This window comes from Vulpes lagopus, chromosome 12 (assembly GCF_018345385.1).
Source record: "Vulpes lagopus strain Blue_001 chromosome 12, ASM1834538v1, whole genome shotgun sequence".
Taxonomy (NCBI): Eukaryota; Metazoa; Chordata; class Mammalia; order Carnivora; family Canidae; genus Vulpes; species Vulpes lagopus.
The window spans coordinates 27,399,980-27,425,664 of record NC_054835.1 but is presented as its reverse complement, the minus strand read 5'-3'; the positions used below and the strand labels follow the sequence as shown (position 1 = coordinate 27,425,664).

General features: G+C 35.0%; 1 protein-coding gene across 1 annotated transcript in view; it reads left to right on the top strand.

The window, feature by feature from the left end:
- Nucleotides 1-25,685, top strand: part of DHX40 (DEAH-box helicase 40) — a 50,531-nt gene that overhangs the window by 4,440 nt on the left and 20,406 nt on the right. The window contains exons 6-12 of the mRNA XM_041726450.1: nucleotides 764-830; nucleotides 1,986-2,117; nucleotides 11,759-11,858; nucleotides 14,168-14,254; nucleotides 14,391-14,573; nucleotides 19,078-19,158; nucleotides 20,373-20,530. Coding sequence (XP_041582384.1) covers nucleotides 764-830; nucleotides 1,986-2,117; nucleotides 11,759-11,858; nucleotides 14,168-14,254; nucleotides 14,391-14,573; nucleotides 19,078-19,158; nucleotides 20,373-20,530 — 808 coding nt within the window. The remainder of the gene's footprint in view (nucleotides 1-763; nucleotides 831-1,985; nucleotides 2,118-11,758; nucleotides 11,859-14,167; nucleotides 14,255-14,390; nucleotides 14,574-19,077; nucleotides 19,159-20,372; nucleotides 20,531-25,685) is intronic.

Genomic DNA, 25,685 nt, shown 5'->3' with positions numbered 1-25,685 from the left:
GTTCAGTAAGTCCTTTTTTCCCTTTTATTTTAATGGTAGCCCTTATAGGTCCTAGAGCTTTTTTTTTTTTTTTTTTTTTTTTTAAGATTTTTAAAATTTGGGATCCCTGGGTGGCGCAGCGGTTTGGCGCCTGCCTTTGGCCCAGGGCGCAATCCTGGAGACCTGGGATCGAATCCCACGTTGGACTCCCGGTGCATGGAGCCTGCTTCTTCCTCTGCCTGTGTCTCTGCCTCTCTCTCTCTCTCTCTCTGTGACTATCATAAATAAAATAAATAAAATAAAATAAAATAAAATAAAATAAAAGATTTTTAAAATTTGGGATGCCTGGGTGGCTCAGCATTTGAGCATCTGCCTTTGGCTCAGGGCATGATCTTGGGTCCGGAGTCAAGTCCCATTATCTGGCTCCTCGCCAGGAACCTGCTTCTCTCTCTGCCTATGTCTCTGTGTCTCTCATGAATAAATAAATGAAATCTTTAAAAATAAAAGATTTTAAAAATTTATTTATTTGAGAGAGAGAGATTGCGAGCACAAACAGAGGGAGCAGCAGGCTCTCTACTGAGCAAGGAGCCTGACAGAGGGCTTGATCCCAGGAGCTGGGATCATGACCTGAGCCAAAGGCAGACTCTTAACATACTGAGCCACCTGGTTGCCCGGTTCTAGAACTTTTGACACTCAAATTTCATTTTTCTGTGGAATAAAGGGAGGTGGTTGGGAGTGGCGGACTGTATTTCCATCAATGTACTATGCTTGTTTCTTGCTTTAGATTGTGAAAGTGACCATGGATATCCATTTGAATGAAATGGCTGGAGACATCTTGGTTTTTCTAACTGGTGAGAATTCAGTATCAGGTTTAAATGTTATTATTTATGAATGCAATGTGGCCCCAAAATAGAGTGTTACTTTTGTTGGGAAATCTGGGCTTTAATTCATATTGCCTTAGCTTTGTATGATTATCTGAATAGTTTGAGATATTCTATCTTATATAAGATATATAAGATAATTCTATACTGCTGTAAAAACTGCCAGTCTCATTAATAAAACATATATAAAACACACTGACCTTTTAGTAAAAAGATATTAAATGGTAAACTATTAATTTTTTTATTAGTCTATCTTCTGTAGAGCTATTCCAACACTAAATGGTCCTGGGTCTGAATGATTAATTCCATTATGTCAAAAGACATCCTACTAGTTCCTTTTTTTGAGTGGTGGGATGGTACTGTGTGAAAGCAGTACAGAAGGTGTTGAATCCGTGTCTCATAGACAAGCCTTTTTTGGAAGTCAAAAATAGATTAGTTAAATCCTAAACTGGTGTGATTCTTCAATTAGCAGCATCCCACTAACAGAAATGAGTCATTTCATGGTTCACCTCCTACTCTGCTTGTACAGATGTCAGAAGTGAGACATTGTAGCAATCTTTGCCTTTTTCAGGTTACTTAAGTATTTTGAAATACACCTAAATGCAGTATCTCCTGGACTAGATTCTCCTATATTTATGATTAACTTTACTGAGTCTTCCTCAGATAATGTATTAACAAAATGAGAGAAAGGCTTGAAGATTATAAACATTTTTATTTCTGTAGATGTTTAAATTCCTTGGAAAGTAGTGTTCTATTAATTTTATTGTTGAGATTTTTTTTTTTAAGATTTTATTCATTTATTCATGATAGACATAGAGAGAGAGGCAGAGACACAGGAAGAGGGAGAAGCAGGCTCCATGCCATGCCAGGAGCCCAACGCGGGCCTCGATCCCGGGACTCCAGGATTGTGCCCTGTGCCAAAGGCAGGCACTAAACCGCTGAGCCACCCAGGGATCCCCCATATTGTTGAGATTTGTTACAATTATGTGTTCATCTTTTTTTAGATAAAATGCAATTGAAAATAACTAGTATGCAAAAATAATTTTAATCTAGAATGCTTTTTTTTCATTCTTAAATTAATTTTGCTGTTCAATTGCTGATGTTACTTTCCCTCCGTCATTTCAGGTCAGTTTGAAATTGAAAAAAGTTGTGAGTTACTTTTTCAGATGGCAGAGTCTGTTGATTATGATTATGATGTTCAAGATACAACTCTGGATGGTTTGTTAATATTGCCATGTTATGGATCTATGACAACAGGTAATTCCTCACTAGAATAGAAAATTTGACTAATTTTTTTTAATTGATAATCACATGTACAAATAGTGTACAGATCCTAAGTGTTCAGCCAGTTAATTTTATAAACAACTCATTTTTGTAACCAATACCCAGATCATGAAATAGAACTTTAAGGGAACAGCATTCCTTGAGAGAAGTTATTATTTTTTTTTCCAGTCTTTCCATATTCACTTTTTCAGGAGCCTTGGACATCCTGTCTTGGTATTGTTTAAGAGTGGGCTGTGTCTTCTCCCAGCAGAACAAAAATGTTATTGGTAATTTCTTGAAATTAGGAATATAATATCTTGATAGTAGTGCTGTAAGTTAAAACTAATTTAGCATTGCCACAGAATTTCTAGAAATTATATACGTCCAGGTACATCTGAGACTAAACACTGTTTGTTTTCTTTTGAAGTAGCACATATTAGTCTACTTTTCAAGAATGATGGTTTCTTTTGTGATTTCATTTTTTTTTTTAAGATTTTATTTATTTACTCACAAGAGACACAGAGGCAGAGACATAGGCAGAGAGAGAGAAGCAGGCTCCATGCAGGGAGCCCGAATATGGGACTCGATCCTGAGACCCCAGGATCACACCCCCGGCCAAAGGCAGGCGCTCAACCACTGAGCCACCCAGCCATCCCTCTTTTGTAATTTATTTTTATTTTTTTATTTTTTTTAATTTTTATTTATTTTTTTAAATTTTTTAAATTTTTTAATTTATTTATGATAGTCACACACAGAGAGAGAGAGAGAGAGAGAGGCAGAGACATAGGCAGAGGGAGAAGCAGGCTCCATGCACCAGGAGCCCGATGTGGGATTCGATCCTGGGTCTCCAGGATCGCGCCTTGGGCCAAAGGCAGGCGCTAAACCGCTGCGCCACCCAGGCATCCCCTATTTATTTTTTTTTTAAGATTTATTTATTTATAATTCATTCAGAGAGAGAGAGAGAGGCAGAGACACAGGCAGAGGGAGAAGCGGGCTCCATGCAGGAAGCCCCACGCAGGACTCGATCTGGACTCCCCAGGATCATGCCCTGGGCTGCAGGCGGCGCTAAACCGCTGCGCCACCGGGGCTGCCCCCTCTTGTAATTTCAAAGACCAAATGCAAACTCATATTCAGATATTTGTTCATAAAAAATATTGTTGAATTAGGTTTAGAATATGTTTAGTAAAATGATAATGGAATTTAATATGTAAAACTAAAGGGAAATTATTTAGAGTTTGGTGGTCATTAGCATTTAATATAATGTAAAAAGCATTTGAATGTTTTTATATTTTATATGTGTTTTTATTTTTGTTGAGTAGAGGTTCTTAATCTTACATTAACAAAAAAAGTTTAGGAATATGTGTTTTGGTAAATATAGACAACATGCTATTTTTGAAATCTCTTATTATTTTGAAATCTATTTTTAGGTTTTTATATCTTTAAGAGAATTCTTAGAGTCATTATTAGATAATTAAGGTTCTCATTGTTTTCTGGAATTTGATCTGGTGGCTCCTTCATAATTTACTTTGTTAACTGCTAAGGTAATTCAAAACTCATTACAGTTGCTTTGTTATTAACCATTAATAATATAAATGTATTTTTCTATATAAATAATTTCATTCTTTCCTTTGTTATTGTCACATTGAAAATAACATGCTGAGTCTGCTATTGAGTCTTGTTTAACGTTCTAAACCCCAGTTTTTATATTATTAAAGGTTGCTAATGACCTCTTCTTTCTCAAATCTCATGTGCTTTTTTTTTTTTCATTATTTTGTATTTTGGTTTTGTGATGATAAGTCTCCTTGAAATGCTGTCCTCTGGGATAATATTTAATTACCTGGTTCTCCTGACCACTCTTTCTCTAAGTATGTTACCCTCTCACCCTTCCCAGCCTTTGTTCCTCTCTAAATGTGACTACTTTTTTAAGGTTTTATCCTTAGCTTGCTGTTTCCTTGGAATTCTCTGTTTTGGAGAGGTTGACTCCCAGGACTCACCTATCACTTCTGTATGGATGACTATCTCTATTTAAGTCTCACTCCTGTAGTCTAGAATTCCTGGATCTTCTCACAAGGCTTTCTAGTCTGTGCATCATATCATCTGTGATCATTCAGACCAAATAAGTGACAACTCCTGCAGGTGTTTTTGTTTTTGTTTTGTCCTGTCCAGATCATTCATTCATTCATTTTCATTTTTCATTGTCATCATTAGAGTTGGGATCCTCAATTTCCTTTCCTGAGTTGTTAACATAACCTGCTAACCTGTTTTCCCTGATGTAACTTACCATCCTACCTGCAGTGGTAAGCATAATCTTTCAGAAGCACAACTCTGATCATGTCAGTTTCCTGTTGGGTATCTCAGCCATTTCTTATTACCAACAATTAAAATGCTGACTTAATAACTTGGCATTCATTATCTTTCCAGTGTGATTTCAGCCTGCTTTCAGCCTTAATTCCCAGCGTATGAGATTTTCTGTGTTGGTGTATATATGTGAATGGTAAAGATGTAGAACTGGGTATTGGTAGAGCCATTACTGAAGGGCTTTGTTTATTTTAGTTTCCCTTCTGGTTCCAAGGGCTCTATAAGGGCCAGATACTGGTGATCCATCATGAGCATAGTAATATTTACTGGAGCAATTTATAACAATGCAAAGAGGCATTCAAATAGAGCTGATAAGGTACTGAGTAATGGGTGAAATGAAGTTGGGAGTGGGAGGTTCCTGGGATCTTAGGCTTTTTTTTTTTTTAGCCTGGCTAATACAAGACAGCACTTATTTTCTTTATTATTGCTACTTTGGGTGGTGGGGATATGTTATTTCCTTTATTTCCCATTATTTTTTAGAAATAGAAAACTTGTACTTGGGAGTGAGGAGAGGGAAGAAGGGTTTCCTGCCTGTAGCCTGTTGTGAAGAGTGAGTCAAAAATGACTCAGATCTAGGTTTAGTAAATAAGTGAAGATTATGAGGTGAATATGTTGTATTTGCTTTTATTTCTGTTAGCCATGAGGGTGACTGTTTTAAAGGGACATCTTAAGATACCTAATTGACATAAAAAATTTTCAACTGTCAAATGTGAAGAGGTGCTCTGGTATCCCTTTTACTGCCAAGATTATATGATCCTACTCCCTGGGCTAAACTCCTAACCCCTACTCTTTGTGGTGGTTTTCTCAAGCTCATAGTGTAGTCAGTATTTTTTAATCTGAGTTCCAGATTTTTCACTTTCTGTTAGACATTCTGTGAAGTCTTGTATCAAGTGCTAGCTGTGTCTAGGACCTTATTCTTGTTTCCTCAAATCTTTTTGCTCTTCTGTCTTCCCTCCTTTGTTCAAGGTTTTGCAATTCATCAGGTTTACTGAAACATACCTTTTACTTCATAAGCAAAAAATATTTGCATGGAATTTGACAATTTTAGCACTGAAAGCAATTATCTAAACTCAGTGCTTCTTAGCCTTTTTAGAGGGTGGAGTCTCATATTCTTTTTAAAAGATAATGAAAGCCATGGTTTCTTTCTCTAGAAAAATGCACACATACCCATATTTATTTTTCTTGCATAATTAGACCTCTTTTTTTTTTTTTTGGATAGAGACTAAGTAATGTTCCTGAGGTCACATGGTAAACCTGCATTTGATAACTGGTTATTCAGTAGGGGGTGAAAAATAGTACTTGTGTTTTCAGAATATATGAAGAAAAGGAAAGGAGCTTTACCTTGTATTAGTATATAGTATTTTAAAAGATTAATACTTTCGTATTAATCCAAAAGTAGTTTGCTTGTTTGCTTGCTTGCTTGGTTTCTTACAAAATGAAGACATCTCAATTTGGCAGGTATCTAGAATTTGAATTTTCGGTGATACTTTCCTTACACGTTAAGATTAAAGATGAGAGGAAATAAGGTTAGTGAGCTTCGCATAAAAATTTTTATTCTATATGGAGTCTCTCCAAGTGGGAAAAATTTTCTTTTGTCTTAAAAGCATACATAGTTGTAAAGAGCACATAGTTGTAGAGTATGTAGTTGTAAAAGAAAGTCAGAAAAGTAAGATAATTAAATCTCACCAACATGGTTAAGTGATAATCACTATTAGTATTCTGAGGTATATTGTTCTAAACTTGTTTTATATATTTAAGTGTATATTATTGTTAAGTTTTTCTAAGAAAAATGGCATTTTCTTATACATGTTCTTTAATGTTTTTTCTCTTTAAAACATTAAAGTCCTTTCTCTTTTAGCCCTTCTAAATTTCTAAAAATTTAGAAATTTTTAAAGAATAGAAAAGTGAAGAAATAATCCATTTGCCACTGTGCAGAATTAACACTCTTAGTATCTCCATATTTTTGTTCCAATTTTCCTTTAAGAAAAATTATTCAAAGAAAAATGATATAATTTCATTATAATGAATTCAAGCAGTGTCCAAAGTTACAAAGGTGAAAGTAATCACTTCAAGTTCCTCCATATAAAAATAACTGTGTGTGTGTGTGTGTGTGTGTGTGTGTGTGTACATGCAGAAGGATAAGCAAACAAATAGGTGGATTGATAGAAATACTTTTTAAAAGTGAGATTATACTGTTATTTGCTTTTTTAAAAAGTTTTTATTTTTTTATTTTATTTTTTTTTTTAAGATTATTCATGAGAGACACAGAGAGGCAGAGACATAGGCAGAGGGAGAAGCAGGCTCTTCACAAGAGCCCAATGTGGGACTTGATCCTGGATCCTGGGATCACAACCTGAGCCGAAGGCAACTGCCTAACCGCTGAGCCACCTAGGTGTCCCAAAACGTTTTTAATTTTATGTGAATATACTTGAAGGAATTATTAAATGTCAAGTAACTCTTTACCACTTGAGAATATGATATAAAAGTTTCCTTTAAAAAAAAAAGGTTGCTTTCAAGTTTAAAAAGATGAAAAATTTTAAGAGGCTGAAGTTAATCACTTCTTTTTAGAAGATTGGAGATCTTATCTGCTGATCATCTGACTTGGAAGATAAGGATTTAAATACTTTGATTTTTCTGTATCTTTCCCTTCTGATTTTTGTTAGTTATTTTTACATTGTTTAGGTGTTTATCATCAATCCTGTTGACCATGGTTTTTCCATTCTGAAGTTATTTTTGGCTAAGGGTGCCTGGGTGGCTCAGTCAGTTAAGTGTTTGCTTTAGGCTCAAGTCATGATCCCAGGGTCCTGGGATCAAGCCCCACCTTGGGCTCTGCTCAGCAGGGAATCTGCTTCTCCCTCTCCCTTTGCCTGCTGCTCCCCCTGCTTATGTTCTCTCTCTCTCTCTCTGTCTCTCTCTCTGCCAAGTAAATAAAATATTTCAGATAAAATAAGTTACTTTTGGTTAATTTTCATTTTCCTGGGTTTTGTTCACCTTTTTTTTTTTTTAAATAGAAGAGCTCTTGAGTATTATTTTTGTTATTACTCTTTTATGTTTGAGAATATCTGGCTTTTGCCTGTATACTTGAACTATATTGTGGCTGGATTTTATGTTCTTGGGTCACACTTTCTTTTCCTTAGAACTTGGTATATATTGTCCACTTGTCTTCTGACTTGTAATGTTGCCACAGTTCAGAAGTCTGAGGGCAGCCTGATTTTTTTCCCCCTTCCTTGTAAGTGATTTGCTTTTTCTGTCTGATTGCCTGAAAATTTCTCTTATGTTTAAAATTCAGTGGTTTTAATTAGGAAATTTTTGGTATTGAGCGTTTTATATCAGAATTTCCTGGAATTTGATGTGCTTTTTTAAAAAAATCAACTTTATTGGGGTATCATTTATATGTAACAAACTATGAGCGTTTTAAGTTCAATGAGTTTTGACAAATGTACATACCTGTACAATGACCACCACAACCAAGATGAACTTTTATATATGTTCTTTTGATCTGAATACTCAATTCTTTATTTCAGAGAAACTGTCACGTTATATCTTTGAATATGATTTTTGTCTATTTATTGGTTTCTGTACTTCAGTTATTCTTATGTTGGATTGCCTGTGTTCTGTGTTTTTTAGCTTCCTTCTAGTTATTTTTTTAATTGCACTTTACTGATTATCTCAAGCCTTTTCTCTGTGTCAGGAATTTGATTTTCAGCTGTGTTAGTGAGAATTCTTAAGACATTTTTACTCACCCAAAACTAACTTCTTGAGGGAAGCTGGGTACAGTTTTAGCAGTGTTGTACCTCTTTCTTCTCAAAACTGTCATCTCCCCCCCCTCCCCCCAAGAAACAGTTTCTGTTTACTACTTTAAGTTACCTTCTTTTTTTCTTCTCTTTCTTTCTCCTTCTCTCAGAAATAGTTCTTTGGAATCTTTTTGGGGGACCTCGGAACAAGAAAATTTTTTTAAAAGATTTTATTTGGGGGTCCCTGGGTGGCTCAGCGGTTTAACACCTGCCTTGGGCCCAGGGCATGATCCTGGAGTCCTAGGATCCAGTCCCACATCAGGCTCCCTGCAGGGAGCCTGCTTCTCCCTCTGCCTATGTCTTTGCCTCTCTCTGTGTGTCTCTCATGAATAAATAAATAAAATCTTTTTTTAAAGATTTTAAAATTAAAATTAAATTTTGAAATCTAAATAAAAAATTTAATTAAATTTTAATTAAATTAAAAATTTAAATAAAAAATTAAATTTTAAAGATTTTTAAATTTTTAAAGATTTTAAAGGTAAAAAAACAATTCTTTTTTTTAAAGATTTTATTTATTTATTCATGAGAGACCGAGAAAGTGGCAGAGAGAGACCGAGAGAGAGGGAGAAGCAGGCTCCCTGTGTGGAGCCTAATGGGGCACTTGATTCCAGGACCCTGGGATCATGACCTGAGCCAAAGGTAGATGCTCAACCACTGAGCCACCTAAGCATCCCAGGACAAGAAATTTTGTGAGGAAGTTTCAGTTAGTCTTAACATATAATATGCTATATGTATATATCTAGGAGTGTTCCTTCATTATGAGTAATATCTCATATCCTTATTTCTTTGTAAACTTTGGAACATCTTTCTTGGCTCTTAGCCAATCCCCTGCTCCCCTCACTGATAACATCCTAGGGCTTTACTACATCTTAATGAAAGTATTCCGTTTCCCCTTTCCTTTTTGGAGAGTGAGAATGTGCTTTAGGATATCTTTATTTAACTTTTTTCCAAATCTTTATAAACAAACATAAAACTGGTATGTGTTGGAGCTCCTGGCTGGCTCAGTCAGAAGAGCATGTGACTCTTGATCTCAGGGTTGTGAGTTTGAGCCTCACACTGGGTATAGAGATCACTAAAAAATAAATAAATAAACTTAAGGAAAACTGGTATGTATTTGTACTTGGGAAATATGGTATTAAACTGGGAGTGAAATGTAAATGAAATAAACATGAGTCTTGTCAAAACAGCAGTTTCAAGACTTTTCAGTTGATTATAGTGAACAAAACGGTAAATGAAACGGAAATTTTGTTTGACCTGAACACTTAAAAAATTAGATATTTTTAGGAATGAGTGAAAAATGGACTAGATAAATATGTTCAGAAAGGCCATTTTTAATGTATGCAAATTTTAGGGTAGTGCGGAATTTTAAAGGTAGAAAGGGTCTTAACTTATTTATATAATGCATTTTTTATTTATCAATTCATTGAACTCTCTTGGACACTTTCTGTGGTCTAGATATTGTTCTAGGTAGTGGGGATATGTCTTGAATAAAAGAAAGTCCTTGTTCCATGGAACAACACTGGTAGAATAAGTAGATCATAAATAATGTATAAACATAATGTGAACTACAAAGTAGTATAAAACTCTTTTGAATCATCTGGAAGAAATGAGCTACCTAAGTCTAATACCTGAAAAATAATTCTTAACACTTAAGTTTTTTGCCAAAAAACTGTAAAAGAAATAGGTCTTTTTGGAATTATTTTTGTATTTACCTTAAAGCTTCTCCACAGATCTTTTATAAACTGCCTTTCTAGCACTTTTTTACTTGTGAAATTAATTTCTGAATAATGTGGAACAATAGCAGCATTACTCAACTTGGTTTCAAACTTGTCCATCTGTGTGTAAATCTTAGCAAGTCATTGACCTCTCCGGAATTTAGTTTTCTCATCTATAAAATGAGATGATTGGCCTAGTTCCCTGATTTTAACACTGTGCTCATCTGTGCCACTCTTTTTCTCCCTTACAATAGTTCAAGCTTGTTCTGTTATATATACTGGGAACACTTGGATCTTTTTAAGATTTTATTTGGGAACAGGTTTTGTTAAGGTTTTCTCAGCGACTGAAAAGAAAACAATTGGAGATTGCTCATGTACAAAAGATGAATTTTGTAAGCAAATATGGGCATAATTGTGGAAAATAAATATAGCTAGGCATTTAATTATTTTTCTTCTTACATATATACTTACTGTTCTAATGTACAATAGTAAATATATAACAGTTTAAAAAGTTATGAAACATATAAAAATGCTAATAATTTCTTTTTATACCCCCAATAGATTGACTTGTGTACTCGATGAAATGATCACTCCTAATTTTTGGAGATTATTGAAGTACTGTGATCCGTCCAAACAAATCTCTTGCTTTGAAGTTCCTTGATCTCTATAACTTAAATGATCTTTTGCTTCGACCCACTTGAGCCACCTATCCAGAAGCTTTCCATCCTAGACTTTGTCATTACCATCATTTCTGATCTCAGTTTTAAACATCTTTCTGATGATTACTTTCTGTTTTTACCTGATACTCTACTGCTTGTAATTTAACAATTTTCAGAATGCATTGACACTTGTCCTTTATCGGGCCTTTACTTACTTTCTTTCACCTATACTGTAATCATTTCCTTGCAAACATTCTTAACCCTCTTGTCTTATTTTGTGCTTAACCTGGCAGAGAGCAAGTCTGGCTAAATCTGTCTTACTACTTATTTTACACCCAGTCCTCTCAAGTGCTGAGAAGAGGCTGGAACTCAGAAATACTCTGTCAACTTTCATGGCTTTCCTCCATGTGCATTAACCACTTCCCTAGGTTCACAAGTTCATTTTTCCTCTTTGTAAGAGACTAGCCAATCAAATAGAGCATCTCCTGGATCTTACTCCAAATTTCAGGAGAATCAGATTGCTCCCACTTTGGGGAGATGTTTATCTTTAGTGCCATAAACTATGGCTGGAGCAACAGGGTGCTATAGTATAAGCATTGCTTGTTGGGGTTCACTCTTCAGAATGTGTGGGTAGGGGAAATGACTGTTATGTTACTTGCTTAGAGAGGTGGCCATTAGAAAAATATCCCAAAAAGTAAAAACCATTTAGCTAATCAATTTTTGAGGTAGAGAGAGGTCCTGAATGTGTAGTCATTGGATGGGCTTCAGAGAGTCCCTGAACACCCTGAAGTTATTTGAAATTTGTGTATGTGTGTACATATGTGCCTTTTAATGGAGAAGAGGGCCACAGTTTTTAAATATACTCAAAGGGAGCCATAGACCTACATAAATTTTGTTATAGGGTTTATTTTAGCAATAATAATCTGTGGTTTGATAGATCTAAAAATGTTAGCAGTAAAAGGTGAGCAAAGATAAATTTTGCTATTTTGAATTCAAGATAGTTAAAGAGGTGAAGGAAACATAACTTTTAATGAAAAGAAAGTTTTTCAAACGTGGAATTTGATAAATGCATGTTGTAAATTAACATTTGCTCTTTACATGTATTTTAGATCAACAGAGAAGAATATTTTTGCCACCTCCACCTGGAATTAGAAAATGTGTCATATCCACCAATATTTCTGCAACATCTTTGACAATAGATGGAATCAGGTACAACTTTTAAGCCACTTAGCTTTGAGTTTGCTCCTTGGTGCCCTCCACTAATTTCCTTCTCACCTACTTGTAATCACCTACCATTTTTAATAATTATTGATTGCCATGGTTAGGAAATGGAGTGGGAGGTACACATAGTATTCCCCCCCCTTTTTTTTCAAGGTTTTATTTATTTATTCATGAGAGATACACAGAGGCAGAGACATAGAGAGAGAACCAGGCTCAATGTAGGGAGCCCGTTGTGGGACTCGATCCTGAGACTCTAGGATCATGCCCTGGGCCAAAGGCAGGCACTTAACTGCCTAGCCACCCAGGTGCCCTACACGTAGTATTCTTGATCATACTTTTTTGTAGCTTTCTCTTCCCAAATTTAAGATTATGTGTCATGCTTTATGGGTTTCATTATTCATTGAATAGAAAGCCAAAGCTGTTTTTCTGGGATCCCTGCGTGGCGCAGCGGTTTGGTGCCTGCCTTTGGCCCAGGGCGCAATCCTGGAGACCCGGGATCGAATCCCACTTCGGGCTCCTGGTGCATGGAGTCTGCTCCTCCTTCTGCCTGTGTCTCTGCCGCTCTCTCTCTGTGTGACATAAATAAAAAACAAAAACAAAGCTGTTTTTCTATACTCATTATCAGCATATATTTAAGATGATTTGATATTTCTTTCTCACCTGGAACCTGCACTTGGTGGAGTTAAGTGTTGTATATCCAAGTGTTTAGTTGAAGGTACTGTTGCTCACTTTCCTCACCTTTTTGTGAAATGAACTATGATGTGAGTCTCTTATTTTTAATGTAATCAATGATGCCATCAAATTTTTGAGTATACTCAATGGAGAAACACAGGGAAATTTTAAGTCTAGACTGATAGTTAATGTGAAGTTCTTTTACCCTATTGAACCACGGCCCTTTTGGATATTTATCTTTTATCCAGTATATTTTGTGTCTTTAACTAAAAGTCTATCTGTTTGCCACAGGAAGACTAGACCTAAATCTCAAAGATCCTTTATCTTTCTTTTGTGTAAAATGATCACCTGGATCTGAGAGGAGATTTAATTTCCTTTGCTTTTCTCCTTTACTTTAAAAATAAATATTTCACTAAGGGCTGTCATTTCTTCAGAGTAGGTTAACCTCTTAATTTTCTGTTTCCAGTAAAGACAAAAGTCATTAAATATTTTTTTGGAATGTTCCTTTAGTGAATGGTAGACTTACTTCTATTCCTAACTTAGTTGTTTACCTGACTTGTTCTCTGTTTTATTGATTTAAATGCTATTGTTAAAGGCTACCTGGAATTAGGTTCTGAACCTATTAGAGTGGTCTAGATGTGTCTTGCAAGTTTGTTTTTTAGAGGAGAAATTCACATAATGTAAAATTAACATTTAAAGGTGAACAATCAGTATTTAATACATTTATGGTGTTGTATAAACACTAACACTACCTCTACTTCTAAAACATTTTTATTGGGATCCCTGGGTGGCGCAGCGGTTTGGCGCCTGCCTTTGGCCCGGGGCGCGATCCTGGAGACCCGGGATCGAATCCCACGTCGGGCTCCCGGTGCATGGAGCCTGCTTCTCCCTCTGCCTGTGTCTCTGCCTCTCTCTCTCTGTGTGACTATCATAAATAAATAAAAATTTAAAAAAAATAAAAATAAAAAAAAATAAAACATTTTTATTGCTCCAAAGTAAAACCCTGTATCCTTTAAGCAGTTATTCCCTATGCCCCTCTCCATTCCAGCCTTTGGCAACCACCAACCTATTTTCTGTTTTTATGGAGATCTATTCTGGATATTTCATATGAATGGTCATATAGTATGTGACCTTTTGTGTCTGGCTTCTTTCACTTATGCTTTCAAGGTTTATCCACACTGTAGTATGTATCAACACTTTATTTGTTTTTTATGGCTGAATAATATCCTATTGTATGTATATACCATAATTTGTTTATCCATTTATCCCGTAATAATTAATAGACATTTAGATTATTTTTACCTTTTGGCTCTTATGAATAGTGCTTCTACAAAAATATGCCTACAAATATTGGTTGAGTACTTGTTTCAGTTCTTTTGAGACACACTTAAGAATGCAATTTCTGGGTCATGTGGTTCTGTGTTTAACATTTAGAGGAAGCTTCAAACCATTTTGCACATTGGCTTAGTCATTGTACATTTCCATTCTCATTTCTTGACTTTTAGGCTTTACGTTTAATATAAAAGTCATCATGTAGTTGTTAGTTTGGTAGAAAAGGAGAATCCAAAGTAGCTAAAAATCAAGTCTTATTTTCTAGAAACTTAACTGGTTTTCGTTTTTCTTAGATATGTGGTAGATGGTGGCTTTGTGAAGCAGTTAAATCACAATCCCAGATTAGGGTTGGACATCCTGGAGGTGGTTCCAATTTCAAAGTAAGTTTCTATGTCAAGCTTTTTTTGTTCAAAAAACAATTTGATAGATAATTTTTAACTGTTTTAGGGGTATGATGTTAACTACTTAGGAAACTTACAGTATGTTTTGGGGACTTCTCTTTTTCTGCTTCTAAAGGAGTGAGGCGTTACAGCGAAGTGGCCGAGCTGGCAGGACTTCCTCAGGAAAATGCTTTCGGATCTATAGTAAAGATTTTTGGAACCAGTGTATGCCTGACCATGTGATCCCTGAGATTAAGAGAACTAGTTTGACATCTGTAGTTCTGACCTTAAAGTGCCTTGCCATACACGATGTTATAAGGTATGTAGACAATTTGAAAAAAGAAAAATTTGTTAGGATGGAGCCATGTTATTCTTCAGAATTCATTTGAAGTATTTGACTCTTACATCCCTTTCATTTCGAGGTTTAGCTAAACCCAAATAAAAGTCTTCTTTGCAATGCTTTCCTGTGATTTGATTCCTTGTTCTTGTTTTAACCTTGGCCTAAATATTCATGCTGATGTTTATTTGGATCATTTAGTGACCACTGTTCATCTGTAATGGAAGATATATAATGACCTTTATTCCAATCAGAAACTGGTTTTCTGGTAGCATCTTTTGTATGACCAGCATTGTACCAAGTACTTTGAGAGATAGAGTAATACTCTGTGGTAGTATTTTGCTTTTACTAAACTTAACTTATGTTAGGGAAATAAGATTCAGACACATGAAACAAAGAATGGAACAACTGTTAAATTACTCAAATGTTAAACTATATAATTAATTGGCATAGGATAGAACATTGTTGTAGGGGCTTGAAATTTCATATTATACATGGTAAAGGAAATGATGAATTTTAATTTAATTTAATTTAATTTATTATTTTTTAAAGATTTTATTTATTCATGAGAGAGACACACACAGAAAGAGAGAGAGAGAGAGAGGCAGAGACACAGGTAAGGGGAGAAGCAGGCTCCATGCAGGGAGCCCGATGTGGGACTCGATCCCGGGTCTCCAGGATCATGACCTGGGCTGAAGGCAGATGCTCAACTGCTGAGCCACCCAGGTGTCCCTGAATTTTAATTTTAGTCTAAATTGATTGCGAATGTGAAACTGTCAGGAACCTTAGAAGGTGACCATGCATTCTTTAAATTCATAAGAAGGAAAATAATTACTAGGTGTACCCAAATATGTATTGTATACTCTTGGAAAGCCAATTAAAATATATTTTGGACAGTTTAAGATTAGATATTTTCTAAATGAGAACATAGATTTTAAAAAGAGGAAACCATATAATATATGAAATTCTAACTGTAATCATGAATGATTCCAATGAGAAAGAAGGATCATTTGAAGAAATCCAAATCCCTAAACAGAAAGCTTTCAGATGAACCTGGGTTTTAAAATAACATTCATAATATTATTATTTTTGTGAATAATATAATTACAAAGCAACATATAATCAAGAATAAACATGTATTAGAAAAAAAGAATATTGAGAGTGGCATATAATTAAGAATATATTTAAAAAGTAGGAATCATAATTACTTAATATCATCTGCATTGAGTTATTTTTCCATGTTAAGTTTTAAGACTTAGAATGTTAACTAAAAGTTCCAAAATGCTAGAAACAAACAAAAGATTTCTCAACTCTTTCTCTTTTTTTTAAAGATTTTATTTTTAAGTAACCTCTACACTGAGTGTGGGGCTCAAACTCAAAACTCCAAAATCAAGAGTCACATACTCCACCAACTGAAACAGCTGAGTGTCTCCCTTCTCTCTCTTTTTAATATGTGTGTAGTATAAGGAAAAATAGAGCCAGTATTTGGGATATATGGTAGAGTACTCATAAATGACAGAAGGAAAATGGAGCTTTAGGGGTGCCTAGGTGGCTTAGTTGATTAAGAGTCTGCCTTTGGCCCAGGTCATGATCTCTGGGACCTGGGGTTCACCTCTCTGCTCAGCAGGAGTCTTTTCTCCTTCTCCCTTTGTTTTCTCTCTCACTCTCTCAAATAAATAAATAAAATCTTAAAAAAAAAAAAAAAAGAAAATGGAGCTTTTCAATTATTGTCTTGCTTCTTTTTTCTCTATCAAGAATGTTTTTAAAATCAGAAAGATAAGAACAAGTCTAGGTAAGGAATTGATGACCACGGTGGATTAGGAAATAAGATAAAACCTAATGACCATAAATGAGTGTCTTGAGGCTTTATACATTATTTCCATGGTACTAAAAACTTGCAGATTTAGGGTTATCTAAGAGAAATTATGCAAAATAGGTTGCCAGAAAATTGTGAGAAATACAATTTTTGACGTCTTTATTTAGGAAAAGGGTGGAATCTGGAAATAATTACCCAGTATGTTTGAAATTGATCTTTAGCAAATTCTAGCTTAGTTTATTAGAAAAATGGTTTTAGAGAATTTGATGGTGATTTATAATAATCTGTATGGCTCAAACTGGTTCATGAAGAATATGTTAAAATAAACGATTTTCTTTTCAGTTTGAGGACAAAACTAGTCCACATAATGGGTGTACCATAAGAATTTATTGAACAATAACCTAATATATCTCTTGTTTTCTACACAGTATATAATATTATATTTGACATCTTTGTGAATAAGATGACAGTACTGCTGATTATAGTTGCCTAATAGCTAAATCCAAAATGTATTGATTAATGGCTTAGCATAGCCTAGATGGAAGTTTGGCTGATAGTATGCTGAACTTTGCTCTTTCCTCATGACCATTTCAATAAAACTATTAAAGATATTAAAATCATGGTTATCAGATTTTTGGAAAATGTCTAGATATCTAATTAGTAGTTGATTAAAACCGGAAGATTTAGAATGATCTCAATAAGCCAGAACCTTGGACAAAAATCAACAAGCAAAAGTCTGAAAGATTACATTTTATATCCTGTGTTTTGGTTATACATTAAGGAAATTCACATGGGAAAGATCTGAAATTATCAGATCACCACAACTTAGTATGAGCTTGCAATTACTATTCTGTTAAGAAAACAATAAAAAATTCCTACTGACATAAGCTTTAATTAATAGATTGCAATATCCAGATGACTGGAATTATAGCATTCCTGTTGGTCACTCTACATTTGGAGTTCAGTTTTGGATATCCTCACATTTTATGAGAATTTTGACAAGCTAGAGTGTTTCTGAAAGATGGTAATTAGGTATGTTGGGTCTCTTAGAAAGCAAATATTTTTTAGTATATGTGCTGCCAATGCCAAAGGAAGCACTCTTAGAAAGCAAATAATACAAAGAGTGCTTGACAAATTTGGTAAATAAGGGAGAAAAATGATAGTTTTTTTTTTTTTTTTTTTTACAGATCTGAAAGGGCTTTCATATAGAAGAGGAAGCTGACTAGTTTGGTATTGCTCTAGGACAGGGGTCGAAAACCATGGTCCAGGCTCACTGGCTGTTTTTGTAAATAAAATTTTATTGGAACACAGCCATGCATATTCATTCAAGTATGGCTGCTTTTGCTACAACAGCAGAGCTGAATAATTGTGACAGAGACCATATGGCCTACAAAACCTAAACTATTTACTATCTGGCCATTTTACAGAAAATGTTTGTCAACTCTTGCTCTAGAAGATACCAGGACTTGTTGGTACAAGTTGTAGGAAAACTGATTATAGAACAGTCTACGAGATTTTTGTTTATTTGTTTTTAAGTAGAGCTGTGAATCCTTGGATGGACTTTTGTGTAAGGTATTGGACCTTTTGTCCTTTGTTGGAGTTTTTCAAGGTGAGAAGTTGGAGTAGATGACTTAATCATCTAAGACTTGCGGTGGAAAAAGTAATCCAGTGCAGAGAGTATTAAGTAATTATTGTTCTTAATAATACAATATGTATGTAAATGTTCATGCTTGGTTATATGCCACCCTTTGTGAATATTATTGTCTTATGTTCACTAATAGTTTTGTGGTTATTAAGAGAATGTCTTTATCTTCAAAGATATTTATTTAAGAGAGAGCTAGTGTGCATGTGGGTGGGGGGAGGGGAAAGGGGGGAGGGAGAGGAAGAGGGAAAGATTCCTAAGTAGATTCCGTGCTGATTGTGGAGCCAGATGTGGGCCCCATCTCAGGACCCTGAGATCATGACCTGAGCCAAAACCAAGAGTGGGATACTCAACTGACTAAACCACCCAAATGCTTCTAAATTGTCTATTTTCAGAGGATGCATGCTGAAGTATTTTGGGGTGAATTGGCATTGTATTTGCAACTTGTTTTCAGATAATTCAGGAGAAAATATGAATATATGTAAAGCAAATATGGTAAAATTAATCAGCTATACTTAACCATTTTATTAAAAGCCATGCTAAAGTACTGTTAATTGTAATGTTTGCCCACATTCAATTAATTTTCTCCACTGGTTTATAATTAAATTGTAATAAAACCTGTGGTTTATAGAACAGAGTAGATTTGACATTGGCTACGAAGAATGGGGCAGGATTAGGATAAGTAGAGAAGAATGGTGAGTGTTCTAGGTAAGGGGGAATCAAAAAGAAATGCTTCTTGAATTAAATAGAAGAGTGTGATTCAGTACTGAATTCTACTCCTGAAACTAATATTTTACTGTATGTTAACTAACTAGAATTTAAATAAAAATTTAAAAAAAAAGTGTGATTCAGAAAAAACAGTTTCTTCCTTTGTTGAATGCTGCTCATGATCAGAATGCTTAGGAAAAAAAGAGAAGAGGGCTTGAAAATAGATCAAGTAAACATTTTTAAAGAAATTTTCAAGTCTGTATAAAATCTTACAGTGGTCAAAAAATGGAATCTCACTCATATCTCATTTAAACACACAGGTTTCCCTATTTGGATCCACCTAATGAGAGACTTATTTTGGAAGCTCTTAAACAACTTTACCAGTGTGATGCTATTGACAGGTAAAACAAAAACAAAACCAACCACAGCAGATCTTAATTTCTTTGTTTTATTTTATTATTTTTTTAATTTTTAATTTTTATTTTAAGTAAACTCTGTGCCACACATGAGGCTCAAACTCACGACCCTGGGATTGAGAATCACATGCTTTACCTACTGAGCCAGTCAGGTACCCCAGTTTCTATTTAATTTAATTTAATTTAATTTAATTTAATTTAATTTAATTTAATTTAATTTAATTTCTTTGAGAGAGAGACACACACACACACAGAGAGTGTGTGTGCACGTGGGCACAAGCCAGGGGAGCAAAGGGAGATGGACAAGTAGACTCCATGCTGAGCATAGAGCCTGATGCAGGGCTTGATCCCATGACCCTGAGATCATGATCTTAGCCAAAATCAAGCGTCGGATGCTTAACTGACTGAGCCACCCAGGCACCCCCTCAATCTTTTTAAAATAGGGTTCTTAATAGTTTCCTTTATCAGTAGAAAATTATTTGTTTACATTGAATGGATTATTTTATATGAAGTTAGCATTTTTCCTCAGTTTTTCTTTGCCATAATTCTGAATTTAAAAATTACATGGTAAACTATGTTATATCTGGTATTATTTAACAGTAATTTTTTTAAAAAGCTTTTATTCATTTATTCATGAGAGAGACAGAGAGAGGCAGAGACACAGGCAGAAGGAGAAGCAGGCTCCTCACAGGGATCCCGATATAGGACTCAATCGCTAAACCAGGATCACACCCTGAGCCAAAGGCAGACTCCTAACCCCTGAGCCACCCAGGCGTCCCATTTACAGTAATTTTTGAGTATAATTTCAATGCCAGGCTGAGTATATATCTAAATAATAAGAGAGCCAGAGTCTTGGTTCTCATGATTGTGTGATGGGGAAAGATTTGGTAATTAATCTCTGATTTCTTGGAGGACATCTTCTATGCTTCTGTGGCATTTTGTGTCCTTTTTTTTTTTTTTTAATGTACTTTATTCTGCCTCACTGCTTATTTTTTGGATGTATTGGCCCTTGAAAGCAGGGAATATATCATCTTAACATTTTCTTTTACCAATGATCAATGGTCATGTTTCTTATATTGAATTGAATTTCTGGAGTTGATTTAAGGTAATATAAACTGTATCTGATCTTTCTGAAGATTAACATTTCCTTTGTACTCTCTCAAGGTAGAAAGACTTAAGAACTTTTTCTTTCTGTTAAGGAGTGGCCATGTGACCAGATTGGGTTTGTCTATGGTGGAATTTCCTCTCCCTCCACATCTGACATGTGCAGTAATAAAGGCTGCTTCTCTGGATTGTGAAGATCTACTACTTCCAATAGCAGCAATGTTGTCTGTGGAAAATGTCTTCATTAGACCTGGTAAGAAGTTTATTTAAAAAATAATGGACTTTATTTTTTAGAGCAGTTTTAGGTTTAAAGAAAAATTGAGGATAAGTACAGATGCACACAGTTTGCTCATTATTAACATTTTTTTTGTTCATGTAGTACATTTGTTATTATTGATGAGCCAGTATTGATACATTATGATTACTTAAAGGGTCACTGTATTGTATATTCTTTGGGTTTTGACAAATCTGTAATGAAACATTTCCACCATTACAGTAATATACTAAATAATTGCACTGCCCTAAACATCCCTTGTACTCCACCTATTTATCCCTACATCCCTTCCCCCAAGCCCCCAAACCCTCTTATAAGTAATGAGTCTGAGAATTCCTGTTGCTCCACATTCTCACCAGCATTTGGTATTGTCATTGTTTTGGATTTTGACCATTCTAATAAATGTGTGCTGGTATCTTGTTTTACCATGCAGATCCCTGATGACATACGGTGTTAATCATCTTCTTCGTCTTTTTCTTTTTTTAAAAAATATTTTATTTATTTATTCATGAGAGACACAGAGGGAGAGAGGCAGAGACACAAGGCAGAGGGAGAAGCAGGCTTCCACACAGGGAGCCTGACGTGGGACTCGATCCCGGGTCTCCAGGATCACACCCTGGGCCGAAGGTGGCGCTAAACCGCTGAGCCACCCGGGCTGCCCTAACCATCTTCTTATATGCTTGTTTGTCATTGTAGATCTTTTTCTGGTGAAGTGTCCATTCAGGTCTATTCATTTTCTTGTGTTATTTTATTTAAAGATTTTAAGTAATCTCTGCACCTAACATGGAACTCAAACTTAGAACTCTGAGAGTTGCATGCTCTACTAAGCCAGCCAGGTGCCCCCAGATCTTTTAAAAATTGGATACTAATAAATAAATAAATAAATAAATAAATAAATAAATAAACTAATTAATTAATTTTCTTATTGTTGAGCTTTAAGAGTTCTTTGTACATTTCAGATACCAGTTCTTTATCAGGTATGTCTTTTGCAAATATTTTTCTGAGTCTGTAGTTTGTCCTCTCATTCTTTTGATGTTGTCTTTCATAGAGCGGAAGTTTTTAATTTTAATGAAGTCTAGTTTTCAGTTACTTCTATCACAGGTCGTGCCTTTGGTGCTGTATTTGGAAAGTTATCACCATCCTCTATCACATCCTCTAGGTTTTCTCCTATGTTATTCTCTAGGAATTAGATGTCCATTTGTTCTAGCCCCATTTGTTCAAAAGATTATCCTTTTTCCATTGAAACGCTTTTCTTCCTTGTTAAAGATCTTTTAACTGTATTTGTGTGGGTCTGTTTCTAGGTCCTGTATTCTGTTCCATTGATCTCTTTTCCTGTTTTGTCAGTACCACACTGTCTTGATTATTGGAGCTTTGTAGTAACTCTTGAAGTTGGATAGGGTCAGTTCTCTGACTTTGCCCTTCCAAAACAGTTCAATATTGTTTTGGCTATTTTCCCTTTCTATATAAACTTTACACCCAGATTGTTGATATCCATAAAATACGTTGCTGGTCCTTTACCTGGGTGGGATTATGTTGAATCTGTTAGTCAGGCTGGAAAGAACTGATACCTTGACAGTTATTGAGCCTTCTTATCCAAGTACATGAAATATCTCTCCATTTATTTAGATTCTCCAGTGATTGACTGGGATTTTTTATTCCCATATATCTAGCCCTATGAGGGATGGAACTGAGGATAAACGAATTTTACATTTTGTTATCCTTTAACTGAGTTGCTTGAAATAGAGAGTTGATAATGTTCCTGGCTGAGAGTTAATTTCCTTTCACTGGTAAAGGAAGATAGTATAGTGGAACTTTGCCCTGTTATAGTACATTAGTAATATATTAACTTTTCTTCCCTAGACTCAAAAGAAATGGAAGTTCAGCCGTTGTATCCAAAGAATTATTTTGAGATTTCTAATGTCTTTAAATTTCTACTTCTTTCCTTTCTTGGTGTGTCAGTATGGGACACACCTTACTTCATCAGCTTTATTTTCTCCTAATGGGAGTGGAGAGGATCACAATTTTTTTTTTTTTTTTTAAAGAGCCTCTGGGGGGAGCCTGAGTGGCTTAGTGAGTTAAGCTTCTGACCCTTGTTTTCAGCTCAGGTCATGATCTCAGGGTTGTGAGATCAAGCCCCTGCATATGGAGCCTGCTTAAGATTTTCTCTTTCCCACTGCCTCTGTCCCCTGCCCCCAATTAATTAATTAATTTTTTAAAAGCTTAGGAATAGACAGTGTATCTTGCCTGCAGCCAAGGCTAACAATAGTATGTGCTATCATACTGGCCATATCCTTTTATAGGCTGAGTGTTGTGTCCAGATTGGTTTATTTATTGCTAAGACAATAATGGAGGATACATTTTTCTATAAAAGTACTCTGGTTTAATCCATGTGCTGCCTATCCCAAATATATTGTAGTCTTTTTTTTCCCCTCTCACTTTCTAGATTGTAGTCTTAAGTGTCAGAATTTTGGTTCTAGTAATATACAATTATTTTTTTTTCTAGCAAAGACTATATATGCAGTAAGTAAGGTTGGCTGGTGGGTTGTCAGAATTTTGGTTCTAGTAATATACAATTATTTTTTTTTCTAGCAAAGACTATATATGCAGTAAGTAAGGTTGGTGGTGGGTAGGGGGGTGGGTGAAATAGGTGAATGGAATTAAGAGAAACAAAATTCCAGTTATAAATAAATAAGTCATGGAGATGAGAAGTACAGTATAAGGAATACAGTCAGTAATATTATAATAATGTTTTATAGGAAGTACGCTTACTCTGGTGCATTGAATAATGTAAAGAATCGTTGAATTGCTATGTTGTGCACCCGAACCTAATGTAGCATGTATGTCAGCTATCCTTTAATAATAAACTTAAAAAGTAAGTAAATAAGTAAGTTTGGCTGGTTTTCAAAGCCAAAGATGCTCTAAAAACTATTATAGAGTGTTGAAGTGAGAGTCAAGAGACCAGGGTTCTAACCTGACTCCCTGAAACCTAATTATCTGACTATTGGCCTAGTTTTTCTGGACTTCATTCTTCATTTGTAAACTCAGGGAATTAGATTAGATTAGGGTGATCCAGTCTAATAGTCTTGTAAGGCCAGAAAAAGGAGTCGTTTTTCCTCTTTGGAATTTTTAAATAGATGAAACCACTCTGGTGTTAGTTTTTGTTGTTTTTTTTTTTTTAAGATTTTATTTATCTATCCATGATAGACACACACACAGAGAGAGAGAGAGAGAGGCAGAGACACAGGCAGAGGGAGAGGCAGGCCCCATGCTGGGAGCCTGACATGCGACTGGATCCCTGGACTCCAGGATTGCGCCCTGGGCCAAAGGCAGGCGCCAAACCACTGAGCCACCCAGGGATCCCCTGGCGTTAGTTTTTTTATTTTTAATTACCTTTATAAAATTTAAAATTATAAAATTTTAAAGTTACAGAAATGTTGAAAGAATAATAAAGAATTCCTTTATACGTTTTACCTTGTTTCAGCAGTTTTTAATATTTTGCTGTATCTGCGTTATTATTTTCTTCTTTCTCTTTCTTTTTCTCTATATGTATGCATTTTATTTCTTTTTTAGAATATAAAAGGGAACGTTTTGAGAATATTACAGTCTCACCAAAAAATATTGATATGCATATTTACTAAGAATTAGGGCAATTTCTTATTTAACCATAGTCCATTTACCAAAATTAGGAAATTTAATATTGACACAATACTATTATCTAGTCCAGAGTCCATATTCTAATTGTCCATTGTCACTAGAATATACAAAAGTAGTTTTAGGATTCCTCAGATATATCAATGTCTGCTAACAGTTTTTATTTTGAGGTAAAATGTGCATGTCTTGAAACATATGAAAGTTGTATAATTCAATTAGTTTTGCGAAGTGCGCACACCCATATAACCCATACTTCTGTTAAGATATGGAACAGTTTAAAAAAAAAAAAAGATATGGAACAGTTTTATCACTCCAGAAAATTTCCTCAATACCCCTTTGCAGTCAGAATCTAGCTATCCCACCTCCCCCCAGTTAGCCACTTCTCGATTTTTTTTTTTTTTTTAAGTTTGGCTTTTCTGAGACTTCATGTAAATGGACTTATATAATACGTACTTTTTTGTGTTTGGCTTCTTTTGATCAACATAATGTAAGGAGATTCATCCATGTTGTATTTATTAGTGCTTTGTTCTTTTTATTGAGTAGTAATTCCACTGTATGGACGGACATACTACAATTAGTTTTTACCATTATTCTATTGATAGACATTTGAATTGTTTCTTATTTGGTGCTATTTATAAATACAGCTGTTAAGGGGTGCCTGGGTGGCACACTCCATTAAGCAATGGACTCTTGGTTTTGGCTCAGGTTGTGATCTCAGGGTCTTGAGATCGAGCTGGAGTTGGGCTCTGGGGCTTAGCACAGACTCTGCTTGTCCCTCTCCCTGCTTCTCTACTCCTCTCACCCTCACTCTCTTGCGAGTGTATACACTCTCTCTCAAAAAAATAAATCTTAAAAAATAAAAAATAAAAAATAATAATAAATAAATAAATCTTAAAAAAAAAAAGCTGTTTTGAATATTCCTGTCTAGGTTTTTTATAGATGTATATTTTCATTACTCTTCGTTAACTACCTAGGAAACAAATTGCTACATTATTGACTAGGCATGTGTTTCCCATTCAGCTTGAGTTGTGGGATCAAGTTCCTCCTTCCTCCCTCATGGAGCCCTGTGTTGGGCTTCAGGCTCAGTGGGGAGTTGGTTTGGGATTGGGATTCTCTTTCTCCTTGTGCCCCTCCCCCTGCTTATATTCTCACTTGCTCTCTCTAAAATAAATAAGTCTTTAAAAAAAAAAGCAAAGAAATTGCCAACCCTTTTCTCAAAATGGCCATGCCATTTTAAAATTCCATCAGCAATGTTTGAGAATTCAGTTTGTACTACGTCTTCCTCAACATTTGATGTTGCCTGTCAGTTAATTTTATACATTCTATTTTATACATTCTATTCTGTTTTATACATTCTATTATATATTGCCAATCCCTCCTTATGGTTTAATTTTCATTTTCCTGCTAACTAATATTTTTATACATTCATGTGATTATTGGTCATTTGTCTGTCTTCCTTTGTGAATTGTCTGTTAAAATATTT